The sequence below is a fragment of the Sarcophilus harrisii genome, chromosome 4 (assembly GCF_902635505.1).
Source record: "Sarcophilus harrisii chromosome 4, mSarHar1.11, whole genome shotgun sequence".
Taxonomy (NCBI): domain Eukaryota; kingdom Metazoa; phylum Chordata; class Mammalia; order Dasyuromorphia; family Dasyuridae; genus Sarcophilus; species Sarcophilus harrisii.
The window spans coordinates 415,086,121-415,102,246 of record NC_045429.1 but is presented as its reverse complement, the minus strand read 5'-3'; the positions used below and the strand labels follow the sequence as shown (position 1 = coordinate 415,102,246).

Here is a 16,126-nt window from a genome sequence, read left to right as displayed (position 1 = left end):
TGAACATATCATTTACTCTCTTGTACTTGGTAAAATACAAAATGGTGTAAGTGAAAGATATTTAAAAGCGTTATCCATATCAAATTAAATCCATATTTTTAAAAAGATACTCAATGGCCAGTAGCCCATAAAAGCCCATAAGGTCAACACTTCCCAGTATTGACCAAAGGAAAGACTTAGCTGAATTGAGGCCCTTACAACTTTATGCACAACTCCTTAGAGGAACTATTAGAGCTTGCTCCAAAGTGAACCAAGACCAAAAGCAACTCTGTTGATGGGCTTCTTCAGCTGTAACCTGAGGAATCACATGTAGAAGTCTCTTTGGAATAAAGTCAGCTGCCCACAAAGTGAGGAAAATAATCCCAGAAGGCAAATATAAAGTACTAAATAAGTAAAGGATAAGAGTTGATCTTTTCAAGATTTGGAAGAACCTGCTTGGTTGTTTTGTAAAACACGGTTATCTTGCCTATTTTGCTACAGGAGCAGCAGGAAGAGGACTCTTAAGTAGTCAAAGTTTGTCTTCCATGTAGCTTTATATTTTCCTTTCTATGCCCTGCTTCATGGCTTCATGGCTCCCTGTCTCCCAGTTTCTCAGTGTCCTCATGGTTCTTAGTCTTTTCATAAATCAGTAATTGCTTCAAAGAAAGGAACTATAATATTCATTCACATTAATAATTCTCCCACAGAAGCTTTTCCAATTCTCCCCACTCTCCAGCTTCTTACCTTAGCCATATTATTCTCAACAGAAAACCCCAGCTCTTCCTTTCTCAAGATATCTGAGGGAGAAACAGGAAGTAGCCTCTATCAGGAAAACCAAATGAAATCATCATCTCCATTGCTCCTCTGACCATTGTCTCCTCTCAGACACTGGCAAAGACATTTCAGGACCCTTAACTCAAGAACCTTGGGGGAAAGCAGTGCTTCTAATCTAGTGCCCTGAACCCTAGGCTCTGGGCAGATGGGGCCTGCCAAGTACTTCTGCAGGTGCTGGGTGTGGCAACCATGGTCACTGGAGACGTGGACGATGGATTTCTTGAACCAGAGTCCTTGGCCCTGACTAGCGATTTCACTTGTGCAACTGATAAGGTTTTATCAGTGGAAATGGCATTTTTAAAGAGGCCTTAACATCTTCTGGACCCTGGGACCTTTTGGTCTGATGTGTAGCTAAAACTTTTTATAAGGGTTGTTTGCCATACTGGAATGTGTTATAGTCACTCTCATTATACAAAATGAATTCAGATGGTTTGCCTTCAGAAACTCTTGAAAGCAGGGATTGTCTTACTCTTCCCTTGGTATCTCCCACACTTAGTGTAGTGCTTTGCATACAGTAAGTGTTTAATAATTACTTATTCATTCATTTTTATTTATTTTGAGAATGCTATGTAGCTTTTCACTGAAGTACAGCATTAATGCAAATATTTTGCTTTTGTTTCCCTTAGCCTTTAGAATGATCCCATACCCATTAGAGAAAGGCCATCTATTTTACCCTTATCCCAGCTGCACAGAGACAGCCGACAGAGAACTATTACCCAGTAAGTGAATTTTTCATGTTTTTTGGGTTGTGCAACTACATTTTCCTTCATAATTTTGACCTTCAATTTTTGAAGCATTTTCATTTCGATCTCAGAGCATTGTATAAATCTAACTTGCTGTCTTAACTATCCTCAATATTGTCTTTTTAAAAATAAATTATTATTGATGTCTTCTGGTTTTTCACCATCTATACTTCCTTAGTATATCCTTTTCCTTCCAAAGTGTCATTCCTTATTCAAAAAAAAACAAAAAAGAAAACAAAAAAAGTCTGGTAAAACTAACCAACAATGCATTGTTTAATTGAACAAGTGGTAAAAAAGAATATTATTATTATTATATCTTTGAATGACAAGATTGTTTACTATGCTAAGCATTAGTGTCCCTACTCAAATATAGGTAGACTTTAATTTATATTCTTTAGAAGAAAATGTTTTGTAAAATCTAGTAATAGACTGATTGTCTTCTTATCTAAAGCAGCATGGATTCAGTTATTGTTACTTTCACTATTTATGGATTAAGTCGGGAGGTGGAGGGGAATCCTCACAAAAATTTAATAGTCCATGCCCTAAAAAATCTGCACGTTTTCATTATCCTCATCTGATTGTCTTTCCTAACTTTTCCTACAATAGCAACTCTCTTAAAAGCTATGAAATGGTTGAAGATTGCCTTCCATAGCTTTTAGCTTTCTTTTTTATGCCCTATATATATTCTCTAATGTTCTCATGGTCCCCCAAAATAAATCTCCCCACAAATAAATATCTACCTCAAAGACAAAGACCACAAAACTCATTCACACTGAGAATTATCCCATAGGACTTATTCAGATCTTGTTTACCATCCTTAAGTGTTTAACTCTATCATTCTCAGCAGAAATCCTCAGCTCTTGCTCTCCTTAAAAAAAAAAAAATTTTTTTTTTTGGAGAGTAGGATATCTGATAGAAGCACCCTTGATTTTCTTTCCTTTCACCTAAAAATTTGTATTGTCATATGATGTTTTTGTTCTTCCTCTTATCCTGGGCCCACTTCTCCCTGTGCTCCTTTCCTGCTTACCTTACTTGTTCCTCATTTTCTTTATTATCCCCCTTCTCTCTTGAATTTTCAATATCTCCCTTTCTACTGGCATCTTTCCTGAGCCTCTGTCCTTACAAATAAAACACAGAAACATATCTTCAAAGCCCTGCTACTTATTTGAACTACTATACATCCATCTCCTTTGAATTTCTCAAAAAGTGGTGGACATTTCTGCTTCTGTTTTCTCATCAGCAGCCCCTCAGTACAGTAAGGCTTCTGCTGCCAACTCTACACTGAAACTGAGACTTTCAAAATTATCTCATGTTAGTGGCAGAGCTAAAAGGGAACGTAGAGATTGCTGCGTCCAATCCTTTCTTTTAAAGTTGAGGAGATCCCATGACTGGGCTTCTTCCCCAAGAAAGCTATTGATAAAAACAAAGTCTCCATGTATTCCAAGATAGTTAAGAGCAGCACTTTTTGTGATAACTGAGAGTTGGAAACCAAGGAGATGCCCATCATCCAGGGAATGGCTAAGCAAAATTGATCCATGAGTGTAATATAATATTACTGTGTTATAAGAGATGATTTTGATGGTGAATACAGAGAAGCATGGGAAAATCTACCTGAGATGATGCAGAATGAAGTCAGCAGAACCAAGAAAACAACAACATAAATGGAAAGAATAACCATACACAAAATAGCCAAAAGCAAATGTCATAAAAATACAAAGCTCAAACAGGACTTAAATGAAGAGCTATGAGAAAATACCCACCCTATCCTTTCATGGAGGTAGGAAGTCCACAGGTGTTACACATTGCAGACATTTTAAAACTTTCTCAATATATCTGTCACTTGTGCCAATCCTTTTTTTCCCTCTCTAAAAAATACTGGTAGTCACATGGAATGACTCTCCGGGAAGGAAAAGGAGAAGGGTACTTGGTGATACTAGGGTGATATAAGAAACAGGAAAATGTTTTTATACTTTTTTTTTTTTTTAAAGTAATATTCTTCAAACACCTTCCATTCTTTCTGTTTCCACTGTTTTGGCCTCTTTTTCTCCCATTTAACCTCCTAAAATAGTCTTCCACCACAGCTCATGACACTAGAGTGAGGTCAGGAAGAACTGAGTTCAAATCTAGCCTCAGACACTAGAATGACCCTGGCCAAGTCACTTAATCTCACTTTCCTCAATTGTAAAATAGGGATAATAACAACACCTGCTTAACCAAGTTGTTTTGGGATCAAATGAGATAAAATTTGTAAAGTACTAAGCTGCATTATTAATTCTTATTAATAAGTCAAATCAAGGGTGAAGAAGGATTAAAAACAAAAAGTATTAAACACTTGTAGGCATTAGGATTTCATGTTATTAAAAAAAAATCTATCTGTTCTACAAAGTCATCTGACATACAGAGACACAATATAGACAAAGAAAAAAAAAATCAGAGCATGCGACCCCACCCCCAATTTGTAAATCAGCAGCAATCTCTTTCCCTCTCTGCCTCCAGGATCTTCTTCAGTCTGTCCTGTGTACAGATGAAGCTTCCTAAAGCTCACTTCTGATCATGTTACTTCCCAACTCCACATCTTATGGTGGCTTCACATTATTTAGAGCAAAGCTTCTTAAACCCCAAACCAATCTATCTTTGCCTTTTGGCTTCGACTGTTCCTTCTCCCTTACTTTTTTGCCTGTTTAAAATCTTGAAATACCTTAAATGCCAGCTTCTTCAGGGGCCCTCCCTCGCGCCTCAATAACATATAATCCCAGCTTCCTCTGAATCCCAGATCACTTTGTACCTCTTCCATAAGACTTATTGGGTGCTGCCATTTGGCACAGTTATTTGTGTGCAAATCTGTTATGGAAAATGTCCCATAAATTTTTTGTTGTTCCTGTGACTGAAATAATTGATGAAATTGAAGTTGCTCCCATTCCCAGAGGAATTTGCATTTTAATGGTTGGGATCAGAATTTCTAAGCCAAAAGAATGAATTTCTAATTGTAGAATTTCAATGAGGGATGTGGAGGAAAGGCAGTGGGGGCAGTCTTCCTTGCCTCTGAAATTAAGCTACGAAAATAGCTATATTCTCTTCCTAGACATAAGGCCAGGCCTGGATAATAATATAACTAAAACCAGAATTCTCTGTAAGGCCACAATTTTGGCAGCATGCCTGTTGGCAAGGCTGAGTTAATGCTAACACCACAGATATGGATGCTGCCTGCTGATTTACAAATTGGGGGTGGGGTCGCATGCTCTGATTTTTTTTTTCTTTGTCTATATTGTGTCTCTGTATGTCAGATGACTTTGTAGAACAGATAGATTTTTTTTTAATAACATGAAATCCTAATGCCTACAAGTGTTTAATACTTTTTGTTTTTAATCCTTCTTCACCCTTGATTTGACTTATTACATACTGGGATTTACTTGTGAGCTTCAGAATGAAGGTCAAACTGGGACTATTTCCTTTGTTCACTCACATATTTAGTAGAGTCTTCTATAATACCCCCTGATAAATTTTTCCTTGCAAACCAGTGATGAAATCTGAAATTTGGCTCCAAGGGAGTGCTTCTCTCTTAGTCATCTATTATCTTGAGGTATTAACTGAACATTGACTGACAAGTGATTCTCTTTAGAAAGCCATCCAAAAAGAAATAATTAGGACCGTCACACAGCATGAACACTTCACATTTTAGAAAACCATGTAGCCATAGATATGCGATAGCTATGACAAAGTTCTGGCATCTGTCCCCTGCTACTACCTTTATGCAGGAGACTTTATGAGAATCACTGGCACACATCAAAACTGTATGTTCCCCCTTTTCTAAAGGACATATGATGTTCTGTCTTTGCCTAGGAGAATTAGACTAGGAGAATGAGGGGCTCAGAGGTATTATTTAGGAAGCTTTGTCCAATGTTTGCATGCAGGACAGATCTGAGGGAAGAAGATACTTGAGGCAGAGTCAGGGAGGCTATCTGGGGGGACTTCAGGTGAGAGATAATAAATGAGGATGGTGGCAGTGGAGAGGGAATATAAGGGAAGTGGCTGAAAGAATAGTGAAACCAGATACTACATCTGCCTGGTGGAGGCAGGTCACAGATGGGTTGCTATGTAAGAAGCCTGGCTGCTATAATCCTGCTTAAAATATAGGATGGTTCTTATTTCTCATATATAGTCAGTATTTTCTTGATGTGAACATAACGTAGATCCCTGAATATTAATCCTGTCTATAATAGAATGTTAGGTTTTGTAATGCACGTGGTAAATTTAGCAAAGGAGAGACAAAAATATTACAGCTGCTGAAAAAATGATGTTAGATGTATTAGATCTTGTAAATGTATTTAAAGAAAGTATCATTTATCACTGACATCCTTAAGACTGCTTTGAATTGGTTGTCTTTCGCATAATACTGGGTGTTGCTTCAGGAATCTCTGGGTTGAGGCCAAATCTGGGCCTTCAGCTTTGTAGCCCATGAAATTGTAGCATGGGCACTTGCTTCAGTACTGGCACTCACACATTCTTGCATCATTTAAAATCAGCAACCATCAGTAACACACACCTCATGTGGCCTGGGATTTACTGATTTTCTTTGTTTCCTCTTAATTTTTCTACTTATAAAAATTACTTTTACTTGAAATTGCTGTAATTTTAGATAAAGTTAGACACTCTTTAGGATAATGTATAATTATTCTGACTTTTTTTTTCTTGCAGCATTTCATCATGTTTCTGTTTACCCAAAGAAGGAGCTTCCTTTTTTCATTCACTTCACAGCAGGCCTGTGTTCCTCTACAGCAATGCTTGCCCTTCTCACCCATCAATTTCCTGAAATCATGGGTGTTTTTGCTAAAGCTGTAAGTATGGTCTCAAGGACTTGCTTAGAATATTTGTGAGACACACAGGAAACTGTTTCTGATTTGTCTATGCAATCCAGTTGAGATGTGAAAAATGTGCATTTAGAGTAATTATGAGTCATGTCTTGTATAGTTGCTGCCATGGAGCCTTCAAATTTGGGTCTTGGGTGATTTGACCTATGATTCTGTAACTTTAACAAAAAACTTGAAAGAGTGCAGTACTGAACATTATAAAGTTGGTCTCTATAGATCACTCTTCATAGTAATACAGCACTCATTACTAACTTAAGAACAATCCAGTTTTTCTTGGCTTGCTTACCATTATTGTATGTTTTGTTTGGCATTTTTAAAAAATTCCATATTTTATGAACAAGGCTTCTGGTTTTCCATTTAATCTAAATCATTAGTTCTAAGATCCACTCAATTTAGGTTAAATTTAGTAATACAGCCAGGGTGGTGCAACAATCATCAACTAATCATCAGTTGCCCTGGATACAGAATGTGATTTGACTTGAAAGTTGCCCCTGGCCACTGCATCTCATTTGCTGTCCTGATTTAAGGGACTAAAATACACATCACCCCTGGGTTCTATGTCCCAGGCAGTGCTTGTAAGCTGAGGTTCAAAGAACTCATGCCTCACGATGTGAGTATCCTCACCAAGGATAAAGGGATACAATTCTTGGAATGTATGAAGTATAAAAATAACATCTTACATCTTTGAGTAACCTTATATATTAACATGCATTGGTGCTAAGAAGAAACTCAAAAACACATTCCCTTTCCATTTTCAAGTCTTCCACTGCTATTTTCTGATACATCTTTCCACCTTCACACTGGAGACATTAAAAGATGATAAGAATTGGAATATATCAAGAAAAAGGTGATACTTGACTCAATTAAAGACCTTACTTTCCAATGTTTAGATTCAAGGAAAGATATTGCATTGTAGGTTAGTGGTTCTATCAACAATGATACTTGAAGTCAGAAGTTGTTTTTTGGGGGGTGGGGGAGGTAACAGAGAGGGTCAAAAAAAATCCTTCATTCTTCATAAAGTTTTTATCTGTTTTTCCTCCAGCTGTTTTTTCTCTTCCCTCCTCCCCCCCCCCCCCCCCCATGGTTTTAAAACCTATTTAAGTGACAGCCTATTCTGTGCCTTAAAGATCAGCTGGTTTTCCTCTAGCATTAGTGTTATGATTGCTGGTTCCCCCCCCCCCCCCCTTCCCTGAAGGTCAGCTTCACAATGTGTTAAGTTGCCACTGGCGCTTAGCCTGGGAATCTGAGTTTGCACTTGATCATTGGTCAAGCCTCAAGAAGACTGACTACACTGTTGTTTAAGAATGGATATTTAGATTGGAACCAAATTATTCTGTTTCCTTTTAATATAAAAAGGGAGCTTATTGATCACACTGTTACTGTTTCCTGCAGTGCTACTGGATAAGGAAAGAGATTATTCTATAGAATTCTGTTTGCATTATTTTTCATGGAGAGGAATGGATTCCAAAGAGAATCCTATCCATTTCACAGTTTGAAGAAAGAGTATAACTGTGCATATGGGTTCCTGGAAGCATAGAGGGAGAACTTGTTTCTAGGTATATGAAAGAGTAGCCGGGTCAGTAAGGAAGAAGATGAATCTGGAATAGACTTGTAGACATTGGAACAACTGACCTTATTCCCTTGAGGGTAATAGCCAAGAGCTTGGGTGGAGTATACTGTTTACACCATCTATGATAGATTGGATGTAGTGCCTGCCATGATCTGAGAGATCACTGATCTTATAAGAACCACATGGAATAAATAGACTTCTGGTAGCGTATAATCCATACCCATTATTCCTTTTATGAATAAATAGTAATAAATTTTGAGGTGAAACCTTTCATAGATTAAAATGTAATCAAACCAAGTAATCTATGCTGCAGAAATTTCTTGCACTATTAAAGCCTCTAGTTCTTGTAGAATAGACTTTTCACCATTAACTTTTGATTTAAAATATTTATATATTTGTAATTTTGTTCAATCGATAAAAAGATTTTTGTATGTAATTTTAAAAATGGTATCCTACCAAAGTGAATTCTTACAGGTCATGGCTTATCAAAAAGATTTTTACATACATACATATATATATATATATATATGATCTTAAAATTTCTAAAGTTGTGAGAAGACAAAAAATAGCTTTTGATTAATACTGAGATATTGTCATTTAGAGGGAATTATCTAACTGTTATAGATGGGGTACTAAGCAAGAAAGTTTTCAGTTTATGAATTTACCTATAGTTACTGGGAAGTGAGCCACTTTCATTATCTGTTACTTCTCTACTCCTTCCATTCACCTGCCCATTGATTTTGGTGGAACCAGTTGACTTTGGGTGGGGGAGAAGAGAGCTGTCAGAAATAACTAATGTAATCTTTCTTATACAAATGGATAATTTGGTCTCCCATTCATGTACACAGAAAGGGAAGATCTGTTCTTGCATTTTCTCTTAGAAACTTCTAGAAGTGGTAATTTGCTATTCTTGAAACACTGTAGGTATTTTACTGATTATATAATCTTTTGTGGGATGGACTGGAAACTTAACCACTTAGCACTTTCCAGTTATAAGAAAAATCCATTAAATTCTATACAGCCTAATTATAAATGAACTTTTGAAACAACTCATTCCTAATTTACCAGCTGCCTATTGTCAGGCATTCATTGAGTCCTTAAGACATTTGTTAGAGAGAGCAACACAACAGAAATTGGGGATGAGTTTTTGAAGCATGCTTGTTTAGTCAAGGAAAACCTTTCAGAAATTTTTCTTGGTGAGTTTATTTCACCATTAAGATTATCTCTCATTTCCCTCCTTCCAACTGGATTATCTCTCATTTCCCTCCTTCCAACTGGAGCTTTATAAAATTGTTACAAAAATTTATTTTTTTTCTAAACTGTTTTTAAGAAATTTTGAATCTTTCGACTTAAAAAAGTCATAAAATGTTAGAACTGGAAGATATTTTGGAAGTCAGCTAGTTTAACCTCTGTCCAAATCATAAAAATCCCAAATAACATGGATTATCCAGATGATTAACTTCTACATAAAGATCTCCAATGACATGGAATTCATTACCCCCAAAATGAACCAAAAAGGATTGATGTTACATGCTCATTTAAATGATATTGTACTTTATAGAACTTGACTTCACTTTTACAAAACTGAAATTTTTTCTTGGATATTATGAAAACTTCGTCTAACATCAAATAAAGAAAGAGAAAGAAGATAAGAAGCAGAACATGCTGATACCACACTTGATATTCTTCTTTGCCAAAATGTCTGAAAAAGGAAGGATTGCCTTAAACAATAGTTTTCTTTTCTTACTTGCTATGTTAAATATTAAAATTCAGAGTAAGGGTAGTGAACGATATAGTTGAATTGTAATATGATTCCTGTTATCTGAGAAGAACTTTTCCTCAGGAATGATTCTGCACGTTCCTTTAAAAAGCCAGCCCTACTCCCCTTGTTTCCTTTTTTCTTTTTTGTAAAGCAGACTTCCTCCTTATTCATTAGCATTTGATTGAACCTTCTCCTTATCATCAGCACTCCAAAGAGAAGACATTGAAGGTGTCAGCTATTGCTCACTAGCCAGGAATAATAATACAGTAAGAGAGCTAGGTTTCTTCATGTGACAGAATTGTTTATGAATTTAAAAATGCCATAGTTTGGATTTAGCAAAAGAGGGGAAGCCTATGAAACTGTGGAAGAAGATGCTGTAAATGTGTAAGTAGAGAATCAGAAAGATTTCCTGACCCCCTCCCCAAAGCAACCCTTCACTAAATTTTTGTCCTACTCACTATGTATTATAGTTATGCTGCTCAGGGAGTGGGCCCCGTTTCCACATAGTTCTTCTAATCTTTATGTGGGAAAATGTAGTTGGACATGCCAGTGATGAATTTCTGAGCAACTTATAATTGGCTAGCTCCAGTGTAGCTAGGGCCCAACAATCTGCTTGATTAATTCTTTAAGGGCTGCATTAGCCAAGTTGTATGATTTCCAAAGAGATAGGTCAAATGTTACACTAACAAAGAACCTCTATGTAAAATTTTTGTCTTGGGCTCCTTCAACTCTTTCCCAAAAATAATTAACTTTTTTCTTCCAAAATTGCATTTAGTTTTGAATAAAGATATGAATGCCAAGTGTTGCCCTCCCTGAGTGGTCACTAAAAGAAGGTCCTTCTGGATGTATAATTTTCTCCAGAGCAAAATTAATTTTTGATCCTGGCTTTATTTGACAAGATACCAGTGGAAGAAGAAATGGTAAATATAGTTATTAAGTATGCTTAATAAAACATTGTTATGCCCAGCATTTAGCCTTACTTGATATAGTGCCATTTTGACAGAGTACAACTTTAGGAAGTTATCTGGATAATTCCTAAGTGGTAGGGAGTCTTTTAAAATAATATCTTGTCTCAGAAAGCCTGAATAGCTATAATTGATGTGTGCCTTTTTTGCACGTGTCACAGTCCTGAAATTGACAACTTACAGATGACTTTGTATGAAAATTGATTATTTTGGAAATGAATTTCTACATTGCATGCAAATTCATATGGCAAAAATGATATGTTTTCGTCCTCCCCTGCCCCCTAAAAAAATTTCAACTGAGATTTTTCTCCTGAAAGCATTGTTCTGTAACTTCCTGTTGAGGTTATGCTGTACCAGAGTTTTTTTTCAGTGGGATTCTTATGAATAAAATGAGCCTTCTAGGAGGCAAGTCTGAATTTTCAACTGTATGAGTTTTTCTTCCATCCCTGATACTTGTATTCATTTTTTTTTATTGTACTTTTTTTTTTTATATACTTTCTTATCATCAGCAAGCTCTTAGCATTCTTTTGATTTTCTATGGTAACTAAGGAGTTGGAACAAAATATATTGGATTTCTCAGTGTTCAAAGACAAGGGATATGGGTATGGCTATGGGTGTCTTTTTTGTATTCTTATTTAAAAAAGATATTAGATTGAAGAATTCATAATATTACTGCTACTTCTCCTTTCTCCCCTAAAATTCCTTCTTCTAAGAAAAAGATGAAAAAATCAGTGCAATTTTTATTGCCTTATGGACATAGAAACAAAGAGCAGAGTCCTTTCCCCATAGGGCAGTTCATGAAAAGTACTCCCCTTTTCCCGATCTGTATTATCCATTAAATATTTGTTCATAAAACCTCTCTTTCTTTATTTAGTGGTATATTTAAAATTATCTTTCCCCCCTCAAAGGGAATGTTCCAAGTTTAGAACTTCTTGATTAACTACTGTTTACTAATGTTATTTATTACTTAATGAGAAGCGGTGTAATGGGGTGGAGCATTGGACTAGGGGTCCCAAAGACCTGGCTTCAAATCGTGCCTCAAAACATTCAACATCTCTGTGATCTTTTTATTTCCTGGTCATCTACAAACTGTTAGTACTGTTTTTATTCTGTTTGGTAAATTGAGAAAAACCACTTAACTTCTCTAGCCTCAGTGTCCTTAACTGTAAAATTCAGGGAATAGGTTCAGTGGCCTTTGAGATCCTTTCATGATCTAAATCTATAATCCCATTAAGTCCTGAATTCAAATACTGACTTAGATACAAGCTGTTGTGCCCTTGCTGACAATGAGTGGGGAGATTAGTTGTGCTTCTGCCACCTTTATTATTTTTATAACTGGCCTTTAGGTTGGGTAGACTGCAAAGCAATTTTGCCTGGTAAAGTTGGTCTTAATTGGTTATATCACAATTCCTATTAGGAAGCCTTACCAACCCTTTGTTTTAGGAAAAAACATCACTTTTTTTTTTTTTAAAACAAACCCAACCCAGATTGTGAGTCATAAGTAGAGATAAGTAGAAAGTCATAGATATAAAGAGTAATGAGATGGTGGATGGAGATAAAGAATGGGATTTTAGGGGGATATTCAATATGGTTTTAAGATTTCTCTTTGAATGGAGTTTTTCTTTCAAGATCAGATTTATAATGTTTAAAAAAGAATCAAGTTCACAAGAATAGTTAACATTGAAATACCAAATACAGAACCATTTGGATTCAATTTGCATCCTTTTTCCTGATGTGCTTTCACAGAGTTTCTCAGATCTTCACCACAGTCTGGGGATAAAAGGTAGGCTCATTTTTCTGTTGGGAAGTTGGAGCTCCAAATCATGCATCTATTCAGAGGCACACGGCCATTTATTCTTTATTATTATTTTGGGGGTTACATTTTCTAAAATTTAATTTTGCCCATCCCTTACCCCACTGGCGAGGGCCTCCATTTGACACCGATTTATAAATATATGTAAAATTGTACTATTTGTTGTGATTCTTAGCAATTTTATTTTAACTGCATTATTAGCTGTACTGGTAAATTTCTTTTAAAGCTTATCTCAGTTTTTCTCTTCCTTCCAATGACCTTCATCTCCCCTCCCCTTAAACTGCCCACCAGTACTGCCCCATCCTAAACCTTATCCTCACCTGGGACAGCTACACCCTAACATTTTAAATTAGAAAGTCCCCTGCCCTGGGTTTTGCACCTTCTTAACCTCCCTCATACTGCACCTGTTCTTTAGTCTTCTTTTCTCCCAATCCCTCAACCTCTGCTGGGTTCTCATTCCTCCCTACCTAGCCTGATCAATTATTTCAATCATATTCTTACTGGAATCCTAGAATTCATAGAGTCATAGGATTTGGGAGGGTGAGGAATTGTAGTGGTCATCAATTCCAACTTTATAGATTGGACCCCAATTCCTTCACTTTATAGATGTGGAAACTGGGATCCTAGAGAGGTGAAGAAGCTTCCCTAAGGTCATTTAGAAGCACTGAGAGTTGTACCTGGGCTCTGTGACCACATCACGGCTTCTTTCCACTTTTTGCCAGGTTGGATAGCCTTTCTTAGGAGCCTGCCTGGAGCCAGGAAGACCTGGATTCAAATGATACCTCAGACAGATGCTTATTGACCCTCAGCTGTGTGATTCTGGGCAAGTCACTGTACCCCTTTTGTCTCGGTTGCCTCATTAAAAACGAGCTGGAGAAGGAAATAGCAAAGCCAGTATCTTTACCAAGAAAACCCGAAATCCTGAAGAGTGAGACAGGACTGAATCCGACCCAGGAACCCACATAGCACCCCCAGGGACCTTCCACAACCATTCCGCTTCTTATATTTAATTGACTTTCTCTGCCCTCGGTACATGATCTGAATATGCTGGGGAAAATAATGACATTTCCAGACCAAACAATGCATTTGTCTTTCCTGTTAGTATCTACTACAAAAGAGAGATCTATGGCTTGGGTGAGAGATAAAAGTGGAAATGAGAGGGTGTGAGGCAGTAGTCCCTGGGAAAGGACAGGGGTACAAAAGGAGAAAAAAACATCAAGGAAACATTTTAAGAGACAAAATCATGTAATCTTGCTGACTTTTTCATTGCAAAATTTTCCTGACTGGCTTTAGCTAAACCACTCTGTTCTGGTCCATAGCTCTTGTTCAATCTCAGTTTGCTAGGATTTTCTCTAGTAGCCTCTTGAATCCTTGTTCCTTTTCCCCATAATTTATAATTTTCTCCCTCTGTCCCCCACTTGGAAGATTATTTTAAAGACACATTTCAAATATTGTCTTCATCCATCAGCTCCTCCTTCCCTAATTATCTCAGGAAGAAGTAATTTCCTTGTGTTTTTTATTCCATTCCTATCTGTATTTTCTGGTACTTTATCCTATTAGTTATCCCCTTTCTTAGAAATGGAATCTATCTCTCCACTTGATCCTTTTTATTTACAAATATCCATAGATCTCCCCTATTCTTAAAAATAAAATAGTACATCTTTTGGACTGTTATACCTTCAGGCCACTGCCCCTTTGTTGCCAAAAGCTTGCAAGATGTAAAATACATTTACTACCTCTATAGTCTCCACTTGATTTGTTTTATAACTCTACTGAAACTACTCTCTGAACATTCATCAGTAACATTCATTCAACAAACATTAAGCAACCAATAACCATGTTATCAAGAATCTATAATGTTCTAGGTACTGTGCTGTGTGCTGGGGATACAGAAAATCTGTCCCGGTCCAGTACTACATTTACAAAGTCACTTTTTTTTTTTTTTTTTTTTTTTTTAAGTTTGCAGTTCCTGCCCTCAAGGAACTTAGTTCTACTGGTGGTCAGATCACCAGAGTTATTGATCTTTTATTAATTGTCCTCAGTCCTTGACTTCTTTGCAGCTCTTAATATTCATTAAAATCTATTTCTGCTTTGTTCCATGTTACTATGCTTTCTTGGTTCTCCTGTCTTTCTGAGCAGTCTTTTATCTCCTTTTTTTTGGTTTCCTTTCCTCTTCCCATTCACAAATGGGTTTCTAAAAATTCTGTTTGTTGCCATATGTGCAGAGGTGCATCTCCTCAACCCCCCTGACATTCTCTTTCACCTGTGCTTTCAGCTATTCCCTCAGTGGAGATATATCCTAGATTTGTATTTCTGAACCTGTATCCTTTCTCCTAAGCTCCACATTTGCATTTCTGTTTGAAGGACATTTCCACCTCACTATTGTGACAGAACCTCAAACTAAGCATGTTCTAAAAAATTCAACTCAGTCTTCTTCCTCTTCCATAAACTTGTTACTTCTCTTGATTTTTACATTTTTCTTAAATGCCTCTTATTTTTCCTTCTCCTTGGACCCAATACTCACTTTTTTTTAAAATTTAATTTAATTTTATTTAATAGCCTTTTATTTACAGGTTATATATATGGGTAACTTTACAGCATTAACAATTGCCAAACCTCTTGTTCCAATTTTTCACCTCTTACCCCCCACTCCCTCCCCCAGATGGCAGGATGACCAGTAGATGTTAAATATATTTAAATATAAATTAGATACACAATAAGTATACATGACCAAAACGTTATTTTGCTGTACAAAAAGAATCAGACTCTGAAATATTGTACAATTAGCTTGTGAAGGAAATCAAAAATGCAGGTGGGCATAAATATAGGGATTGGGAATTCAATGTAATGGTTTTTAGTCATCTCCCAGAGTTCTTTCGCTGGGCGTAGCTGGTTCAGTTCATTACTGCTCCATTGGAAATGATTTGGTTGATCTCATTGCTGAGGATGGCCAGGTCCATCAGAACTGGTCATCATATAGTCCAATACTCACTTTTTGAGGGTTTGGGTTTTTTTTGGGGGGGTGGGTTGGGAGTTTTGTGACATGCAAAAGAGCCATATCCCAGGAGTTAAAAAAGGAAGTTCAACATCAGCTAGTTCCCATTATGATGTTAGGTAAGTCATTTAACTAATAAATTGAATGACTAAAGTCATTTAACTTTCCTATAGCAGAGTTGCCTCATCTGTAAAATTAGGGATTTGGACTACATCAGGGCTTCTTAAACTTTTTCCACTCATGATACCTTTTCTCTAAAGAAATTAGATATATATTAGATATATAGATCTATATATAGATCTATATATAGATCTATATTAGATATATATATATAGATATAATTAGAAATTAGATATATGTATCATATAGAAACTTATAAAATAGGTATTTATCAAACATTTACTGGTAATAGATAATAATTTTGCAACCCTCACATTGTTGAGGCCACATCTAGAATCTTAATTAAGAAGTTGGGGCTTAGAGCACTAAGATCCCTTCTAGTTCTAATAATACATCAATCTTCCATTATGTTCCCTTCTTTCCATTCCCACTGTTACACCCCCCCCCCCTTATTTAGGACAATTGCAATTACTTCAT

At 36.5% G+C, this 16,126-nt stretch overlaps 1 protein-coding gene across 6 annotated transcripts in view; it reads left to right on the top strand.

The window, feature by feature from the left end:
• The window catches only part of ST7L (suppression of tumorigenicity 7 like), a 59,908-nt gene extending 45,449 nt beyond the window's left edge, over positions 1-14,459 (top strand). For 3 of the 6 annotated variants that reach the window (XM_031967305.1, XM_031967303.1, XM_031967306.1), the window contains 2 exons: positions 1,440-1,532; positions 6,252-6,756. In XM_031967305.1, coding sequence (XP_031823165.1) covers positions 1,440-1,532; positions 6,252-6,430 — 272 coding nt within the window. In that variant the 3' untranslated portion in view covers positions 6,431-6,756. Of the gene's footprint in view, positions 1-1,439; positions 1,533-6,251; positions 6,757-10,531; positions 11,779-12,467 lie in introns of those variants that run through there. The other 3 variants (XR_004234019.1, XR_004234018.1, XM_031967304.1) reach the window with 3 other exon arrangements.
• Positions 14,460-16,126: the final 1,667 nt, after the last annotated feature.